An 18,297-nucleotide genomic window follows, 5' to 3' on the forward strand; every position below is an offset into this window, starting at 1 on the left:
AATAACTTTTTGAAGTAAGGAGAGGCAGATGAGGTCATTTTGTTCTTTTTGGTGGTTTTTCACAGGGAAACTATGGTCTAGACCCTAAGAAAATTCCTTCTCTCCTTAGCTGTGCATGTGGTGTGGGCTCCTGGCCCTGCTGCAGTGAGTTGCTTTGGAAGTTGCTGGGCTCCTTCACCAGTATCACATTAAAGGCGCTTTCCTCTCCACAAGGTTTAATTCTTTCCTAAATAGGCTATTTGCCCTGAAACACCATCGCTTTCCTGTCAGCCCAGATTCATGACCTTAATCAAAAGCTTCCTTTATCGGCATCTGTTTAAATTGCTTTAACAAGTTACCATTTGTCTGGCATGAAGGAGAAATTGAGTCTTTAAGCAGGAATGAGTTTATTTCACAACAGTTGTTAAGCAGCATGTGATGTTTATTAAAATTCATAATTTATTTTTCTATATCTGTGTGCTACTCACCTCGGCCGTTAGTGGTTGGAGCTGCCCCTCTTTGTTGTCACTGTCATTTTTTAAACATAGTATATGTATTCTTTTTCTGTTTTTAGAGACAGGGTTTCACTATGTTGCCCACACTGGCCATGAACTCTTGAGCTCAGGTGGTCTTCCTACCTCAGCCTCCCAAGTAGCTGGGACTACAGGCACACACCACTGTGCCCAGCTTGTCACTGCCATTTTAAATTTTGACATGTTTGTCCCATTGCTGTATTGCCATGTGAAAAATTTTGCCAACAGCCAGGAGACCTCTGTTCCCTCTGTAAAGTTGAATCTTTCTTCCTTGTAATGACTTAATAGTGATTTCTATCAGGTGGAGAAGAAATCTTAAAACCCTAAATACTGTTTTGGGCTCTCTGGTAGGTTTTAGGGGGGGAGTTCCCTGGGAGGTAAATGGGAATGCCGTCCAGCTTTGGCAAATTCTTAATGAAACTAATGAGTTTAATAGACTGACCTTATTACTCCTATTAATTTATGACCTCATTGCAAAATTATCTGCTCGTTGTTTGCTAAATTCTTTATCAGTCTTGAGAAGCTAAGTCTCCTCTTTAGTTCCTGCTGCAGCCGTGACAGTTGTCTCCCTTTCATGTGAAAAGAGTAGCCTCAAAGGCCCCTGAGTAAGAATGAGTAGTGGCTGTGGCAGTCTGTGGACATCAGGAATAATCTAGGGATCTTTGGCCTAAAACATGTCAAGATAAGAAGTGGCCTCCTATACCACGTGAATAAAATAAAAAAATAAGACTTATTTGTTTATCTAGCACACTTCTTGATCTTACAAGGAATTGCCTAGTAGGGTGATATTTTACTCACATTAACCTCACTCTTAGAACCTGGAAAGGACAGTGTACATTAGGTAACACCTTGGGAGGAAGAGTAGGAGGGAAAAATCTTTGTGCCAAAGTCTGGTACTGGAATTTTACACCAGAGTCACCACTGATTTGCTTCGTGAGCCTTCCACTCAAATTTGGTTCTCGCTGTCATTTTTGCCCAGAGATATGCTGAAGACAGAAGGAAACAAAGATCTCCCTTTGAGATCTTAGGGTGGCAGGAACCCTGCGTGCCCAGGAATGTTATTTGCACTATTTCTGTGCTCATAGTTGGGGCATCAGGCAAATCTAACAGCCTGGCAACTCTCTAGAGCTGGAGCAAGGCCACACTCTCCTTTGAGGAGGATACCAGGTTTTCAGACTTTTTCATAGGTAGACCTATGAATGTCCAGATTGCTGGTGAAAGGAATAGCAACTGATTTAGCATTGTAGCTTGTGATTAGTCAGGGCCCTGGATCCCTGGGTTGCCCAAGAGGAACTTTAGGGCCGTGCTTAGGGAGCTGCCCACATTCCTGGTACCACCTGTTTCTGTATTAAGCAGTACAGGTTGAAGGCATGAAAGCAATTGGTGAAGAGAATCTACACCTTTGGAAGTGCAGTTCTTTAGCATGTGGGCACTCTGTTGCAGAGTGCATCTCTCTCCTCTGCGTGGGAGAATAGACGAGAGGCCCTAGAACAGTCTTGAGCCATTTAGAAGGCCTTTCGCCTCAGATTTGCTGCTCTTGGAAGATTTCTCTGGAAAGGAACCAACCTCTTCCCAAGGCTTGGAATGGTAATGTATTTATTTATAGCTTTCTTTTACCCTAAATTTTTTTCTTTTTTTTTTTTGAGACAGAGTTTAGCCCTTGTTGCTCAGACTGGAGTGCAATGGCTCGGTCTCTGCTTACCACAATCTCCACCTCCTGTGTTCAAGTGAATCTCCTACCTCAGCCTCCCAAGTAGCTGGGATTACAGGCATGTGCCACCACGCCTGGCTAATTTTATATTTTAAGTAGAGATGGGGTTTCTCCGTTTTGGTCAGGCTGGTCTTGAACTCCTGACCTCAGATTACCCGCCCTCCTCGACCTCCCAAAGTGTTGGGATTACAGGCGTGAGCCGCCGTGCCTGGCCCCTAATTTTCAAACTAATACATTCTTGTGTCTCACAAATGCAGCAAATGCAGGAAAATGCAAAACAAAAGAAATATGAGTTCACCTCTCGGTTTCCATGGTTACTCATTCTTAATGGTCTGGGTTTTCTGAGTGGCACACTCTGGCACTCTGTGGCGTTTGCCAGATTGGCTCATGTAAGCAAGTCAACTCGATTAAGAGAATTAGACAGCCACCTTAAAGGGAAGGGCAGAATTTTGTGCCTCTCTTACAGGGACATTCTCAACCAAAATTTCTCCTTGCTAACTTATTAGGAGCCAGAATTTTGGTTTTAAGTTTATTATTTCACACATGTTCACCTATCTTTTCTTTCTTTTGTAAAATGTTATATCCTTGAAAATACATGTTTATCTTACCTATTAGATTTTTAAGCTCTCTGAGGATTGTTACTTTTGCACAGTACCCCATTATATGTAGCACGATCTTTTATAGAATAGGTGCTGAACCAGTATAGTAGTCTGATCTTTTAAACAGTATCAGTGTTCTGAACTATGACAGATGTCCTAATTCCCTACTGGTGGAGAAGCTAAATCATAACCCCAGGAGGGCTCCATTCTCTGTTAAGATATAGAGATCCCATTCTCATCCTTAAACTTTTGAGACCTGAACAGCTTGCACTATTTGTAAGAGAAAATGTCTTAAGGAGTCATATACTCTGTAGGTCCTTAGGAAAGTGACACTTGGCTGACGCATCTTTACATTTACTATGGTAATAATTTAATTAATTTCTATTAAATGGAAAACCTCAGTCCAGGTGTTGGGTACAGACTGTGACACAGTTCCTGCCCTCCAGGAGTGACCCTGTCCAGTGGGGACAGCAGGTGGCAAACAATAACTGGCTCTAACGCAATGTGATGAGTGCTGTGCCAATGGCACTGGTACTACTGGATGGAGCACAGTGGAGGGGATAATCATTAGGCCTAGAGTGCTGGGAAAAGCTTTGTTCTTCTTGAATGTCAACCCTTAACAGGTTTTGGTTCTGGTAGGGAAATGGATGGATCAGTGAAGATTGGCTTCAGAATTATAATGTATTCTTCAAGTTAGAAATACCTGAATAGTGACCATCTTGGGTCCATTAAAAAATGTTTTACACACTGCCTTCTGTGACTTTCCCTCACTACTTCTCACAAGTAGCCAAGTTTTGAATCAACACCCTTTCTGAGTGGTGTCCCTTTTTCAAAGGAATTATGCCACATTGCTAAGTTGGTATTTTCATGTTTATTTTAAATTTTAATAGATAATATGTTCACATGGTTGGTAAGTCAAAAAATATAAAAAGACAGCCAGTGTAAACTTTCGTGGTATAAAAATGTAAGTCAAGTTTCACTTTCGCTTTCACTAGTTCCAAGTAATTGTTTGGGTATTCTGTCTCCAAGTACTGAACCCTGAATGTGTGAATAATCACTTTTATTGGTCTTCTTGTATATCGTTCCTTCCAAAAGTTCTTTTTGCAATTATAAGAAATAAAAATGTTAGCCTTATAATGGAATTGTTGAAAATGGAATCAGGCATCAATGTTTGGATACTGATGTTCAAATAATAACCACCAGCAGCGGAAATAACAATCATATCTTCAGTAAATACACTTTATATTTGACAATGTACTTCTTTTTTTTTTTTTTTGAGATGGAGTCTCACTGTTTTTGCCCAGACTGGAGTACAGTGGCACAATTTCGGCTCACTGCAACCTCTGCCTCTTGGGTTCAAGCAATTCTCCTGCCTCAGCCTCCCAAGTAGCTTGGATTATAGGCACGCACTACCACACCCGGCTAATTTTTGTATTTTCAGTAGAGATAGTGTTTCACCATGTTAACCAGGCTGATCTTGAACTCTTGACCTCATGTGATCCACCCACCTCAGCCTCCTGGAGTGCTGGGATTATGCGTGAGCCACCATGCCTAGCCAACAACGTATTTTCAAATACATTATTTCATTTAATCTTTAAACAATCCTGTGAAGCAGGTATTACCATCCCAGTTTTGTAGTGGAGGAAATTGAAAGGGTAGGGAAGGAAAACTGTTATTTTTGAGCCCCCATTTTGTCAAGTCCATTAGGAACTTTCAGTAGTGACTTGCCCAAGATTACCTGGCTAGTAAGAGGTAGAGAATAGATTTGACCTTAGGTCATTTAATGAACTTTATATGTGCGTTGTGTATACTGAACAGTAGTTGAATAAATGAAACTTGGACTTCTGGAGGCTATTTTGTGCCATAAACCTACCTAAACATTTTCCTTTTTCTTTTTCAGCATCTACTACAAGCCTTAGTGGGTCTGATAGTGAGACCGAGGGGAAACAACACAGCTCTGACTCTTTCGATGATGCATTCAAAGCAGACTCCCTTGTGGAGGGAACTTCTTCTCGCTATTCCATGTATAATAGCGTCTCCCAGAAGCTTATGGTATGTCAGCACTTGGGTTGGGTTTCTCAAGCCCCACCAGCAGAGTGAAAGAAGGGCAGTTTGTATTGGTATGAAAAGAAGAAAAATTTGGCCATAGGTTTTTCCTTTGCTTATCAGCTACTGAAATTTGGCAGAAAGTGACCCACTTCTTGATAGAAGTATCTATCATGTTTGTATCATCTATGGGCAGTGACTGCTTAGGCCTGTTTCTGCTGTCCTGTCTGGACTGGATCACCTTTTCATATCCATAGTAATGAATTCTTATTATTAGCATGTGAATATACTTCCCTAAACATGGATATTTGTCAGTGGATAAAGAAGCTTCATGCTGTGAATTTTTGCTCTAGTGAGTGGTGTCAAAAGAAATGACTAAAATCCTGTTCACTCCCAGATGCCTAAAATAAATGGGAGTATTCCATTTATTCTTTTTCTGAAAGAAGGCCCAATTATTTTTCCCAACTTTCATACCTAATTGATATATCACAAGGAGAATGTGACTAGGAAGACCTGCTCATATTCCTTAGTGTATGTGCAAATGTTAGAGAAATCCAAGTTTACCTTCTGTCTAGCTTTAGAAATATTATAATTGGGCCAGGCGCAGTGGCTCACATCTATAATCCCAGCACTTTGGGAGGCTGAGGCAGACGGATCAACTTGAGGTCAGGAGTTCGAGACCAGCCTGGCCAACAGGTGAAACCCCGTCTCTACTAAAAATACAGAAAATTTAGCCGGGCATGGTGGCAGGTGCCTGTAATCCCAGCTCCTCAGGAGGCTGAGTCAGGAGAATCGCTTGAACCCGAGAGGTGGAGGTTGCAGTGAGCTGAGATCGCGCCACTGCAGTCCAGCCTGATTAACAAAGTGAGACTCCGTCTCAAAAAAAAAAAAAAAAAGAAAGAAATATTATAGTTGACCCCTCCATTTTCTCTTGGATTCATTTAAGAATGAGAATTGTCACTGCTAAAGCCATAGGTCAGGATTCTAGTTTGCAGGGCACAAGATTTGGGGAGGTTAAAGATGGAAAGGCTTGTGACTCAGTTAGCTTGTTTGACCTGAGAGAAATATTTGTGGCTACCATAGGAATTCCATTCAGCTCTTTAGCTGGTAATGCCGCTTTCAGAGGGAATACAGACCCTCCAGGGAAATTGAGATCTTCTTAGGATTGGAGTTTTTTTTATTAGGCAGGAGTCTGTGGGGTTTGGGATTCAAGTCTCTAATCTTTGGGTATATACCTGGGCCCAGTAACTCAAAAGTTTAGTAAGAACTTACAGATAGTTGTGGCATTTAAAAAACTGTTTCTGTCCCAGGGTATTTTAGCACTTCCCATACCTCACTTTTATATGAGGCAAGTTTTTAATCTCTTAAGTGGTCTCTTGCAAAGCCAGTTATCCTTGCCTAGTACGGCGGTTTGACTGGATAAGGGTAAGGTACAAGTTACTTGAAGCGGTTCCATTTTAAATTATGTTCTCTTTATCACCTCTACTCTAGATCTATTTCTCACTTAATCAGACAAATTAACAGATGTCCAATAAGATTCATTAACTACTCTGGGTGCTTTTAATTACGGCTATGAGGTCCCATCTCATTTATCCAGTTTCTGGTTGCCATAGACTTTAACCTCCAGAACAGCCAGCCACTGGGCCCACAGTTATACTGTAGTTATTTATTTATGCTTCTTTTCTTCATTAGGCTAAGACAAACTTTAGACCTTACTCGTCTTTATTTCTTAGGATTTAGCACACTGTCTGGCATGTGATGGGGTTAAATAAATGTCTGTTGGGGCTGGGCACGGTGGCTCACTCTGGTAATCCCAGCACTGTGGGAGGCTGAGGGGGGAGGTTCACGAGGTCAGGAGATCGAGACCATCCTGGCTAACACAGTGAAACCCCGTCTCTACTGAAAATACAAAAAAACTAGTCGGGCGTGGTTGCAGGCGCCTGTAGTCCCAACTACTCAGGAGGTTGAGGCAGGAGGATGGCATGAACCCAGGAGGTGGAGCTTGCAGTGAGCCGAGATCGCGCCACTGCATTCTAGCCTGGGGGACAGAGTGAGACTCCGTCTCAAAAAAAAAAAAAAAATGTCTGTTGGACTTAATTAATTGTGCTCCATTACTTTTTCAGGCCAAGATGGGCTTCAGGGAAGGTGAAGGATTGGGTAAATACAGCCAGGGTCGGAAGGACATCGTTGAGGCTTCCAGTCAGAAAGGTCGAAGAGGCTTGGGTCTGACACTCCGGGGCTTTGACCAGGAGCTGAACGTGGACTGGCGAGATGAGCCAGAGGTAAGTGTTAAAGGGAGGAGGAGATGGAAAAGCCACTTGTGTTTTTGGATGCATGACTTTAAGAAGCCATATAAACAAGCTAGAAATCTCCAGAGGCAGTACGAGCAAAGTGGAATTAGTTTTTTACGTGGAAAGTACTGGGGATATCCAGAATGGAAAACAGAAGGCTGGGGGAGATATGGTGGGATGTGGATTTCCTGTTGCATTATAGGACTGTCTAAGACCAATGGGTAGAAGATGCTTGAAAAGCAGAGTTTGGCTCCATAAAAACTTTAATAAATAGTTACAGCTCTCCACTAGTGGACTAGGATACCTTGTGAGGCAGTGTGTTCTCTCTGCTGAAAGTGTTCAAGCAGGCCGAGACAGCACCCACTCTCTCACTGTGTGAGTGACTGGAGTAGGTGCCTTCTAAGAAGATCCTTGTACCTCCACAGGTTTATGCCATCCAGGTTCCAAATGGGTGCTTTTTTTTATGCCACATTGCTTTTCTACTGTGGGTGTAGTCTGCTTACTTGGGTACCAGTTTGTTTTCACCCTGAAGATCCAAAGAAACTCTCATTATCCCTTTTCATGGCACAGATAATGTGAGATTTTATTTTATTCATTTATTTATGTCCTGTCTTACTCCACAAAGGATCTGTAGTGGGTACAGTAAAAACACCTAAAAATAACATTGAGATATTACCATTACAGAGTTGAAACTAGAGAAAATGGAACTCAAACATCTAGCTTTCTGCATAGTTGCTGTAGTTCAGCTTCAAATGTGGCTCTGAACTCTGGAAAATTGATATTTTATTTATCTCCCTAATGTTCCAGTTCAGGAAAGAAGTCACGTGAATCTGCACGTGATAAAAGCCTAATAAGTCCTCTGAGTAAGATTCTGACGAGTGAGGAGCTCTTGGGTTCTGGGGCCAGTCTCGCTGTTGCCTTGTAGTTGTGGGCATTGAGACCAGTAGACTGGCAATGCGGAATAGGGTAGATACCTGCTGCTGGTTGCTGATTGTGGGCTTTCATCTCAGAAGTACCTGGTGGTTTCTATGTCTTCATTCGTGTTAAAACAAGAATCCACATCCTTTCAGTGGGGCAGATGTTGAACTAACATTGCTAAACTCAAAATCTGAAATCACCTTATAGGCTGGGCGTGGTGGCTTATGCCTGTAATCCCAGCACTTTGGGAGGCCGAGGCGGGTGGATCACCTGAGGTCAGGAGTTCAAGACCAGCCTGACCAACATGACGAAACCCTGTCTCTGCTAAAAATACAAAAACTAGCTGGGTGTGGTGACTCACACCTGTAATCCCACCTACTCGGGAGGCTAAAGCAGGAGAACCATTTGAACCTGGGAAGCAGAGGTTGCAGTGAGCAGAGATTGCACCACTGCACTCTAGCCTTCCAGCCTGGGCAACAGAGCGAGACTTTGTCTCCAAAAAAAAAAAAGCCCCAAAGTAAGTAAAAGTTTGTAAGTAAAAGTAAAAGTTAGGTCAAGTGGGGCTGAGTACGGTGGCTCACGCCTGTAATCCCAGCACTTTGGGAGGCCGAGGCGGGCGGATCTCAAGGTCAGGAGATCGAGACCATCCTGGGTAACACGGTGAAACCCCGTCTCTACTAAAAATACAAAAAATTAGCTGGGCATGGTGGCGGGCACCTGTAGTCCCAGCTACTCTGGAGGCTGAGGCAGGAGAATGGCGTGAACCCAGGAGGTGGAGCTTGCAGTGAGCCAAGATTGCGCCACTGCACTCCAGCCTGGGCGACAGAGCGAGATTCCGTCTGAAAAAAAAGAAAAAGAGAGATAAGTGTCAGTTGGCAGCCACTTCTTTACAGCAGGTGAGTCTGGGTGTCCAGGGGTGGATATCCAATCCTGGAGTTACCACAGGATACGTGCTTAGTGGCTACTGCAGCCTAGGAATGTAGAGGACAGGGTATGACCCTCTGGACAAAGTCCACTCTGTAGGTAGTTATAATAGTCAGACTTCCATTGGGACATTGATTGAGTCTGCTTTTTCTTTCCAAGTTTATATGAGCTTCTTGTTCTCTAGAGTTTATAATTTATAACCAACTCTGTCACCTTTATGCTTAAATGTGATAGATTTGACCAGGAGAAGAAGCCATGATTCACTGCCAGATTCATGGACAAAAGGCTTCAGTAATTTTTCTTTTCAACTTTTTCTCTGTTGATGCTGGTTGGCTTGCCCTCAAGACCTTGCTTTGTGATACCATTTTATGCCTTTCAGAGCATGTAATATTACTTTTAATCACATTGCTTCAATTTGCAGTGGTGAATCTCTTCTCCACACTTGCTTGGGAGCCAATATGTGAAGCTGCCATGCAGGTTAGCCATCCGTTTAGGTTTTATATTTCATGTTTCTCTATCCTGGTGGCACTTAGCGCTGCCTGCGCAGTAGAATCATCTGGGGACTTCTGAAAACTTATCCCCAGGCCTCACCTCAGACCAGCAGAATCTTATACTCTGGAGGTGGGTCTCAGGCATCAGTACTTTTTTTTAGTTTTTATTTTATTTGAGACAAGGTCTTGGACTGTTGCCCAGGCTGGAATGTAGTGGCATAAACACAGTTAACTGCAACTTCGAAATCCTGGGCCCAGGATATCCTCCCACCTCAGCCTTCTGAGTATCTGCAACTACAGGCCTGTGCCACCATGCCTGGCTAATTTTTTGGACTTTTTTTGGTAGAGACAGGGTCTTGCTGTGTTGCCCAGACTGGTCTTAAACTCCTGGCCTCAAGCAGTCCTTCTACCTTGGCCTCCCAAAGCATTGGAATTACAGGCATGAGCTACTGTGCCCAGCCCCAGGCATCAGTACTATTTATTTTATTTATTTTATTTTATTATTTTATTTTGTTTTATTATGTTATGTTATGTTATGTTATTTTCAAGATGGAGTCTCGTTCTGTCATCCAGGCTGGAGTGCAGTGGTGCGATCTCGGCTCACTGCAACCTCCACCTTCTGGATTCAAGGGATTCTCCCACCTCAGCCTCCCAAGTAGCTGGGATTACAGATGTGCACCAGCATGCCCGGCTGATTTTTGTATTTTTAGTAGAGACGGGGTTTCACTGTGTTGGCCAGGCTCGTCTTGAACTCCTGACCTCAAGTGATCTGCCCACCTCAGCCTCCCAAAGTGCTGGGATTACAGGCATGAGCCACCACACCCAGCTGCATCAGCACTCTTTAGAAGCACTGCAGATGATCCTAATGCACAGTTTTGGCCTGATAGGAAAGTAATTGAAAAATTAAGAGGAAGCAGCCATTAGAGATGTCAGTTTTTGTTCTGTCTTAGAATGAATGGGCTAGGAATCCTATCTACCAGTTTCTGGATTGTTTTGTGAATAACACTTTGAAAGGAATCAGGAGATGAGACTCATTGTCATTAAGTCTGATATACTTATCTTGTCATAGACCTACATCATACGTGATAACTGCCTGTTTACTTCTCTGTGTCTTCACTGCTCTGATTGCAAACCCCTTTTGCCAAGTACCATGTCCTATTTAACTCTGCATTCTGAGTGCTTAACACATAGTAGGTATTCATTAAATAATGATGGAACAAATGAAAGAAACCTTAGGTTTGAGAAGTTTCTAAGGATTCTAAGCAGAATTGGAGCTGGCCTTTAGAAGTTAAACTTTAGAATTGTGGCTCTCACTTCTCATGTCTGACCACTGCATTTGGCTTCAGCAACCTGCACCCTTTTCGGTCTGTCTCAGTCCCTTTTGATTGTTTTGGGTAAGTCTTGATGAGTTGGGGTTTAGCTTTGAGGGTCTGTCATACTTGTCTTACTAGCCTCTCTTTTGTTTGTAGCCCAGTGCCTGTGAGCAGGTGTCATGGTTTCCAGAATGTACCACTGAAATTCCTGACACTCAGGAGATGAGCGATTGGATGGTCGTGGGAAAGGTAGGCTTTCAGGAAAATGTACCCTGACTTCTTGGCACCCTCTTGACTTCAATTGCTCGAGTCTGGTATGTACATACACTTGCAGTTTAAGAAAAATGTGAATCTGACCATTCACGTTGGTAGGAATAAAGCTGTGTCAGGAGGGAGTGTCATGAGCTTTACAAGTATGCCCCTTGGAGATATGGCAGGGCTTTTTCTTTTCTCCGAGTCATTTAAATTATAAGGCAGACAAAATGTATAACCTCTGTCTTCTTCATGGATGCCTTTTGAAGTGGCTTATCATACATATCTGTGTATATTCTGATCACTGCTAGATGAAAGGACATTGTCCTCAGAAAGTAATGATGGAATTGTTACAGAGAGAATTTGTTTAATCTTCTTCTGGAAAATTGTGAGAATAAAGTAGATGGCCACCAAATCAATAGGTCTAGAGGGCAGTTCTCAAAGTATATGTGCTCCCAGGGATCTCTAAGACCCTTTCGGGGAGTTCACAAGGGCAAAACTGTTTTCATAATGATATTGAAAAGTTATTTGCACTTTTCATCCTCATTCTCTTGCAAGTGTCCAGTGGAATTTTCCAGAGGCTATGATGTGATATTATAACAGATTGAATGAAAAAGCAGAGAGGAAGCTCTGTCCTTCTATGAAGCCAGATGCTGAAGAAATTTGCAAAAATGGAAAACAGTACCATTGTCCTCACTAATTTTTTTCTTTTTTGAAATATGATTATTTTTCTGAAAATATATTTCTGTAAAGTATTTATGTTAACATTAGTCTTTTAAACTGAATTTAAAAATATTTTTAAAATCTCAGTTTTAATTTCAAATATAATTATTTGAATTCTAGATAATAGATTATCTATCTATCATCTATCCCGCATAAACAAAAATTCTTTAGGATCCTCAATAATTTTTAAGAGTGTAAAACCTGAGACCAAAGAGATTGAGTTTCACTGGTTTAGAAGTGGCTTCACTCATGTGGGGGTTGCACTTGATATCCCCGTGAGACCCCTTAACGTCCCTGTTTTCTGAAATGCTACCAGGTCAGTGCCTAGTATCATGCATTTGTACTCATCACAGAGTGAGAGGCTTCCTGGTGGAAGGGCAAGCTTTTGTCATTTGAGGCATTCCCCATCCTTCTGCTCGGTGCTCCTGGGTTAGACAGCTTGAATATCTCCTTCCTGTTTGATGTTCCCAGCCTCAGCATTCATGAGTCTTGTGTCCATATAGTGCTCTACTCAGAGCTCCCGGGGTGGGGGTGAGGGGGTGCTTCATCTCACAGCCATCTGGAGAATAGCCAGAGGGGTTTAGGATTTTCTCTTTCCCACCCTTCAGGGATTGATGTTTCTTCGCAGAGAACCAAGTCCCTTCTTGCTTTACTTACTTAGAACCCTAATTTCTTCCTTCATCCCTGACAATTGCAGTCATATGTGGTCATTACTTACTGCTTTTTTCTCCCTGTAGAGAAAGATGATTATTGAAGATGAAACAGAGTTTTGTGGGGAAGAGCTGCTTCATAGTGTGTTGCAGTGTAAGGTAAGGTCTTGTGGCTAGAACCAGATATGAAAACCTTGTGGGAGGTGATTTGCTGGACTTTCCCATTTATCCTTTGAGTTGGTTGTGGGAAGGCTAAAGTTAAGATTTTTACTGGAGATCAGATGCATAGCTTGGTTCATATCTGCAAATTGTCCTTTTCTCAGGTGACCGTTCTGCCCTGTGGGTGTTGTGCTGTCCCTGTGGTCAGCAGCCAAGAATGGATCCACCTAACCTCAGTGGGTCTGTTCATTGTAATCCTGAGAGGGCCTGGTATAGCAAAAGGTTTGGAGTCATTCTTCAGCATCAGATAGACCGGGATTCAAATCCAAGATCTGCAACTTTCTGCTATGTGAACTTGGCCCAGTTGCTTTACCTTCTCTGAGTTTGAGTTTCCTCATCTATAAAATGAGGAGAAAATACTCATTTCTTGGGGTTGTTGTGAGAACTAAATGAAATAGTGGGTGTGAAGTACCTGGGTAAATGTTAGCCTCCCCTTGATACTTTTTGGCCTAATTGAGAATCACATTGTCTGTGGGCAGAATGAGTCAGGGAAACTGAGGAGGAAATGGGTTGGTGAAGAAGGCAGGCCTCAGACTAGCCTCACAGATTTTACTTTTTGGCAGGCATAGGGTTGGGAATATCCATAAGGTGACTGGAACTCAGGTAATGTGAGGATTTTTTTATCTAGAGAGGAAATTGGTCAGGGGAGTTTGAGAGAAGGGATCGCTACTGTGTGGTAGATGCCATCAGAAAACGCTGGTCTTGTTTGTTTGTTTCTCCTCTCTCTAAGTGAGCTCTAGTCAGGTAAGCCTTCATACCAGAACTTTGATCCCTTGGAGAGTAGCTGCTGGTATGGGATGGAGAAACAGATTTACTATGAAGATTAGCAATTCCCAGAGGTGGCTCTGTGTGTAGCAGCGGGTGCTGTTTTTTAACCATTTGCCATGTGCCAGGCACCTGCTTACATTGTTTTTGTTTTTGTTTTTGTTTGTTGTTGTTTTTTTTACCAATTTACCGGCAAGGTAGTTGAGCAAGTGATTAAGCAACCTGTCTAGGGTCACACAGTGAGACATTTCAGAGCTGAGATGCCACAGGAACCTTGTTCCTTGGAGGGCTGTGAGTTGGGCGCTGCAGGCTCTTAAGATCCCTTTCCTGTCCTGGAGCTCACCTTGAGGTTCTGATTCTCTGGGCAGAGTGTGTTTGATGTCCTGGATGGGGAAGAGATGCGGCGAGCTCGGACTCGGGCCAATCCCTACGAGATGATCCGAGGAGTCTTCTTTCTAAACAGGTTTGCTGACATTTCCCTCCCCTCCCCTGATGCTCCCTGCTCTACCTTTTCAGTTGAGCCTAGTACATCTAGTACTTTTCTGTCTTGCTTTATTGCAGGGCAGCAATGAAGATGGCTAACATGGATTTTGTGTTTGATCGCATGTTCACAAATCCGCGGGACTCTTATGGGGTGAGAACAAGATTCTGCTTTTGAATTCATGGTGCTAAGTGGGTTTAAGCTTCAGTGGCTCAGCCATTGCCATTTGTTCAATGCTAGGAGAGTATTCTGACTGTGTGATGGAGATATTTTGCTTTGAGCTCCTCAGATAGGGTCCCACAGTGCTTCTGTGGTCCCAGGAGTGAAGCAGTTGTCTCCAGGGCTTCAGTCCTGGAATCCAAGCCCCTAACCCTACAGAAGGTAGAGTGAAAGGGTGAATATCGTTTTTATATAGCAAGCTATTTTCCAGATTGAAACTTGGTGACATCACCTGATTAGGGTGCTGTTTCTGGTATGAGAGGGGGGTACTGGGAAATATGGTTTGAGTGTTGGATGAAATGTGGGCATTTCAGTGGGCCTTTTCACTGATCTATTTAAAATCAGTGTTGTATCTGAAAATCTAGCCTGTGTTGTTGGAATGTGGTGAGGAGGGACATAGCATTTATGAAGCAGGAGGGATTACTTAAGTTTACACCTTCTTTGGGCCTCAGCTGCCTCATTCTGAAATGAGCTGTACTAACCTGCCAGAGGGCTGGGGTAGAACCAAAAGGCTCTTAAGAGTTGTCCCAGCACTGAGACTGTAATTTTAGACTGAGCCACTTTCCTTCTCTGCCTCTCTGAACAAGCTTTGCGTGGGATCATAATTATAAGGCTTTGGCCCTTTTCAAGAAGTGGTAAAGCAAAATGATTTTCTACTCTGCTGCATCTCATTTCTCTGAACGTAGACTCTCCATAGTGATAGAGAAAGAAAAAAAAGGAAATTTCATTCTAGAATACTCTTCAGGGTTTCAAAGCATTTTTACCTGGTCCTAGAAAGTTACTTTTCTTTGACCGTGACAGGGCCAGGAGCCAGCTATCCCCAAACCTGTTTCTCCTTCACTCACCTTCATTCCACTAGACCCCCTGATTATCCACTGGCTAAAGAAACTTATTTTCCAAGTTCTTTAATGTTTCAGCTCCACCTACCTAACTGCTTCCTCCTTGCTGGCAAAACTGGCATGTAGCCCCTCCAGCCATTACTCATTTTTCGCTCCCAGGTCTCCCTCCTCTTTCCCCAGTACCAGCAGGCAGCACAAAAGGGCTCTTGGAATTAGCATCTTGAGAAAATTAGGTTGATATAATGTTGATTTAATTTTCTGAGCTCCAAATGATTTCCTTTAAACCCCTGCCTGGCAGAGGAGCTCTGTCAAGCTGATGGGAAGTCACAGTGTCTTTTTTGGCTTTTGAATGTAAATGCCTCCAGCAGCTGGTATCTGGTTATTGCCTTTTGTTGTCATGAAAATGAAGTAGGCATCAGGATCGTACCATTCAGGTCGAGGGTAGAGACGTTAGTTACATAGGAAAAGGCAGCCGTGTTTGTAATGCTTCAGGCAGCTTCTTGACCTGAATTGATTGTTAGTGGCCACGGAGAATTGCCCTTTCAGAAATGTTTCTCTACGTTCCACTATAAAAAAAGTGATTTCTCATGAGCCCCTAGTGTTTTATTCTCTCTTTTCATTTCCGTTTTCCCCTGAAGACCAGAGATACAGCCAAGCCCAACAGGCTTGGTGTGGTTTTCAGGCAAGCAGAGACACTAGAACAGTCCCCAGCAGAAGAGGGAGTGGCTGAAGGCCCAGGCACACACCCACATTTGGTAGGGTCGTAGTGGCTCTTGGATCAGGCAAATTATAGACTAAGAGCAGGAGAATTTGAAGCTTGGAATGTGGAGAGGTTAGGAGGTGATAACAAGTGATAGAGCAGACTCTGAAATTGTTTTTTTTTTTTTTTTTTGAGACGGAGTTTTGCTGTTGTTACCCAGGCTGGAGTGCAATGGCGCGATCTCGGCTCACTGCAACCTCTGCCTCCTGGGTTCAAGGGATTCTCCTGCCTCAGCCTCCCAAGTAGCTGGGATTACAGGCATGCGCCAGCACATCTGGCTAATTTTGTATTTTTAGTGGAGACGGGGTTTCTCCATGTTGGTCAGGCTGGCCTTAAACTCCCGACCTCAGGTGATCCACCTGTCTTGGCCTCCCAAAGTGTTGGGATTACAGGCGTGAACTCCCACGCCCAGCCAACTGTGAAGTTTTTAAGTAGGTCTGTGGTGCTGCAGGTTATGGTAAAGGAGAAAGGGGGTGAGGGGCAGAAAATAAAGAAGCTGTAAGCAAGAACTGGAAGAGACAAAGGAAGGAGGGAAATTTAGATCCTTGGAGTATATGGAAGCATATTATAAACTGTTACATTATATCAGGGGTTCATGTGCCTGGGGATGTTGTTGAGACAAGAATACATTATGTGTGAAACACTGCAGAAGACAACTGAATGTAGACATCATTTGTCTAATTTCCATTGAGTGCAGTGCTGCTGTACTCACCACTGGAAAGAGAAAAACATGGAAAGGGACAAGAGTTTTGACTCTGAGGAAGTTGATCTAATTGAGTACAATATCATCTTGCATTGATTTGTTTAATACTTCACAGTTTGTAAAGCTTTTCTTTTTTTTCTTTTTGAGACGGAGAGTCTCGGCTTCTGTTCCCTGGCTGAGTGCAGTGGCGCGTGATCTCGCTCTCACTGCAGCCCGGGCCTCCGGTTTCCCTTTCTGCCATTTCTCCTGCCTCATCCTCCTGGCGCATGGACTACAGTAGCCTCGCCCACTGGGCGCCTCTCGCTATTTTTTTTTTGTATTTTTAGTAGAGACGGGATTTCACCGTGGTCTCGAACTCCTGACCTTGTGATCCGCCCGCCTCGGCCTCCCAAAGTGCTGGGATTACAGGCGTGAGCCACCGCGCCCGGCCAAGCTTTTCAATATAGGATACTTTATTTAGTCCTACGACAGCCTGGAGAAATACCTGCATCAGTCCCAATTTATAACTGAGCAAGCTCAAGCTTAATGACTTATATTGTGTGCTTGTCCTTGACTGCACAGGCAGTAAGTAGCAGGGCTGAGAACCCCAGCTGTCCTTCCTGTGAAAAGACTTCCTGGCCATGACCTATAACGACCATACGTCTTGAAATCACAGAACGAGGTCATATTCATGCCCCCTTTTCAGGGGTGAGGTGCTCGCATCGATCATTCTGCATCCATCTCCCAGTCTTCCTTTGGACCAGTGGTTCACTCAGAGGGCACGGCCGGTGGCAAAGAACCTTGTTTTCCCTCTTTGCAGTATGTGTAGGGCTTAAACTTGTGACCCCTGCCTCATTACCACCAGGCTGACTCGAAGATGCTACATAATGTTCTTGGTAAATACCATTAGGTCTTTTTTGTGTGCAAATGAATATAATCCAAAAAGATGAATAATTGATGGCTCAGGAACCAAGAATGCTGGGGTGGCTTAGTAGGGAAGTGGGGAAAGAATGATTAAGACCCAGCATGCCTGGAGTGGGCTTATAACAGGATGATGACATTTATTTTTAGCTAAAGTCACTTTCTCCAGAGACTTTTTCACTGTTTTGATAAAGCTAGATAGCTATCATCAGAAGAAAGGCCCCTCTCACCAAGAAGTGATTGGGTTGTAAACGTTAGTATGTCTGTTTCTTTCTTGGGACTGTTTCCCCTAAAGCTTTCTGATCGTTATCTAGCAGCTGCAGAACTTCAGACCAGTACTCAGCCATGCCGAACCTGTAGAGAGGGAAGACTAAGGTCCCTGAGCCTCTTCTGGCTGAGTGTTCATCATGGTCTGAGGCCAACTCTAGTCTTTTGCAGTTACCCACTTGTATAACTCAACCTTTTGTTGTCAGCAGTGCAAATGGTTCATCCTCTCTGCTGTGGAGGGTGGGTAGAATTTCACTGTCTAGGGCTCAGGTGTGGGTAAGAGCATACCTAGCATTTGCGTAAAAGAGAAGTATAAACATACAATATGGGCCAGTACTGGGTTCAGCATAAATGTGAGGTTAAGAGATAAAGCTAGGCTGGGCATGGTGACTTACACTTGTAATTCCAACACTGTGGGAGGCTGAAGTGGGAGGATTGCTTGAGTCCAGGAGTTTGAGGCCAGCCTGGGCAATATACCAAGATCCTGTCTCTAAAAAAAAAAAAAAAATGTGCTGAATGTGTGATGTGTGCCTGCGGTTCCAGCTACTCAGGAGGCTGAAGAAAGAGGATTGCCTGAGCTCAGGAGTTCAAGGTTTCAGTGAGCTATTATTGCACCACTGCACTCCAGCATGGGCTGAGACCGCATTGCCACAAAAATAAAAAACAAAAAAAACAAAAAAAAGTGCTGGGGAGAGAGAGCGAAAGCTACTCAAG

The 18,297-nt window shown here is 43.4% G+C and overlaps 1 protein-coding gene across 7 annotated transcripts in view; it reads left to right on the plus strand.

Moving 5' to 3' along the window:
• Positions 1 to 18,297, plus strand: part of CMTR1 (cap methyltransferase 1) — a 52,306-nt gene that overhangs the window by 5,832 nt on the left and 28,177 nt on the right. For 6 of the 7 annotated variants that reach the window (XR_002521536.2, XR_002521535.2, XR_002521538.2 and 3 more), the window contains exons 3-8: positions 4,723 to 4,874; positions 6,992 to 7,150; positions 10,962 to 11,054; positions 12,518 to 12,589; positions 13,783 to 13,877; positions 13,976 to 14,048. Coding sequence is in view for 3 of the 7 variants with exons in the window: in XM_017957840.3 (XP_017813329.3) it covers positions 4,723 to 4,874; positions 6,992 to 7,150; positions 10,962 to 11,054; positions 12,518 to 12,589; positions 13,783 to 13,877; positions 13,976 to 14,048 (644 nt within the window). In the remaining 4 variants the exon portion in view is untranslated. The remainder of the gene's footprint in view (positions 1 to 4,722; positions 4,875 to 6,991; positions 7,151 to 10,961; positions 11,055 to 12,517; positions 12,590 to 13,782; positions 13,878 to 13,975; positions 14,049 to 18,297) is intronic. The other variant, XM_021937208.2, reaches the window with a different exon arrangement.

This window comes from Papio anubis, chromosome 6, assembly GCF_008728515.1.
Source record: "Papio anubis isolate 15944 chromosome 6, Panubis1.0, whole genome shotgun sequence".
NCBI lineage: Eukaryota > Metazoa > Chordata > Mammalia > Primates > Cercopithecidae > Papio > Papio anubis.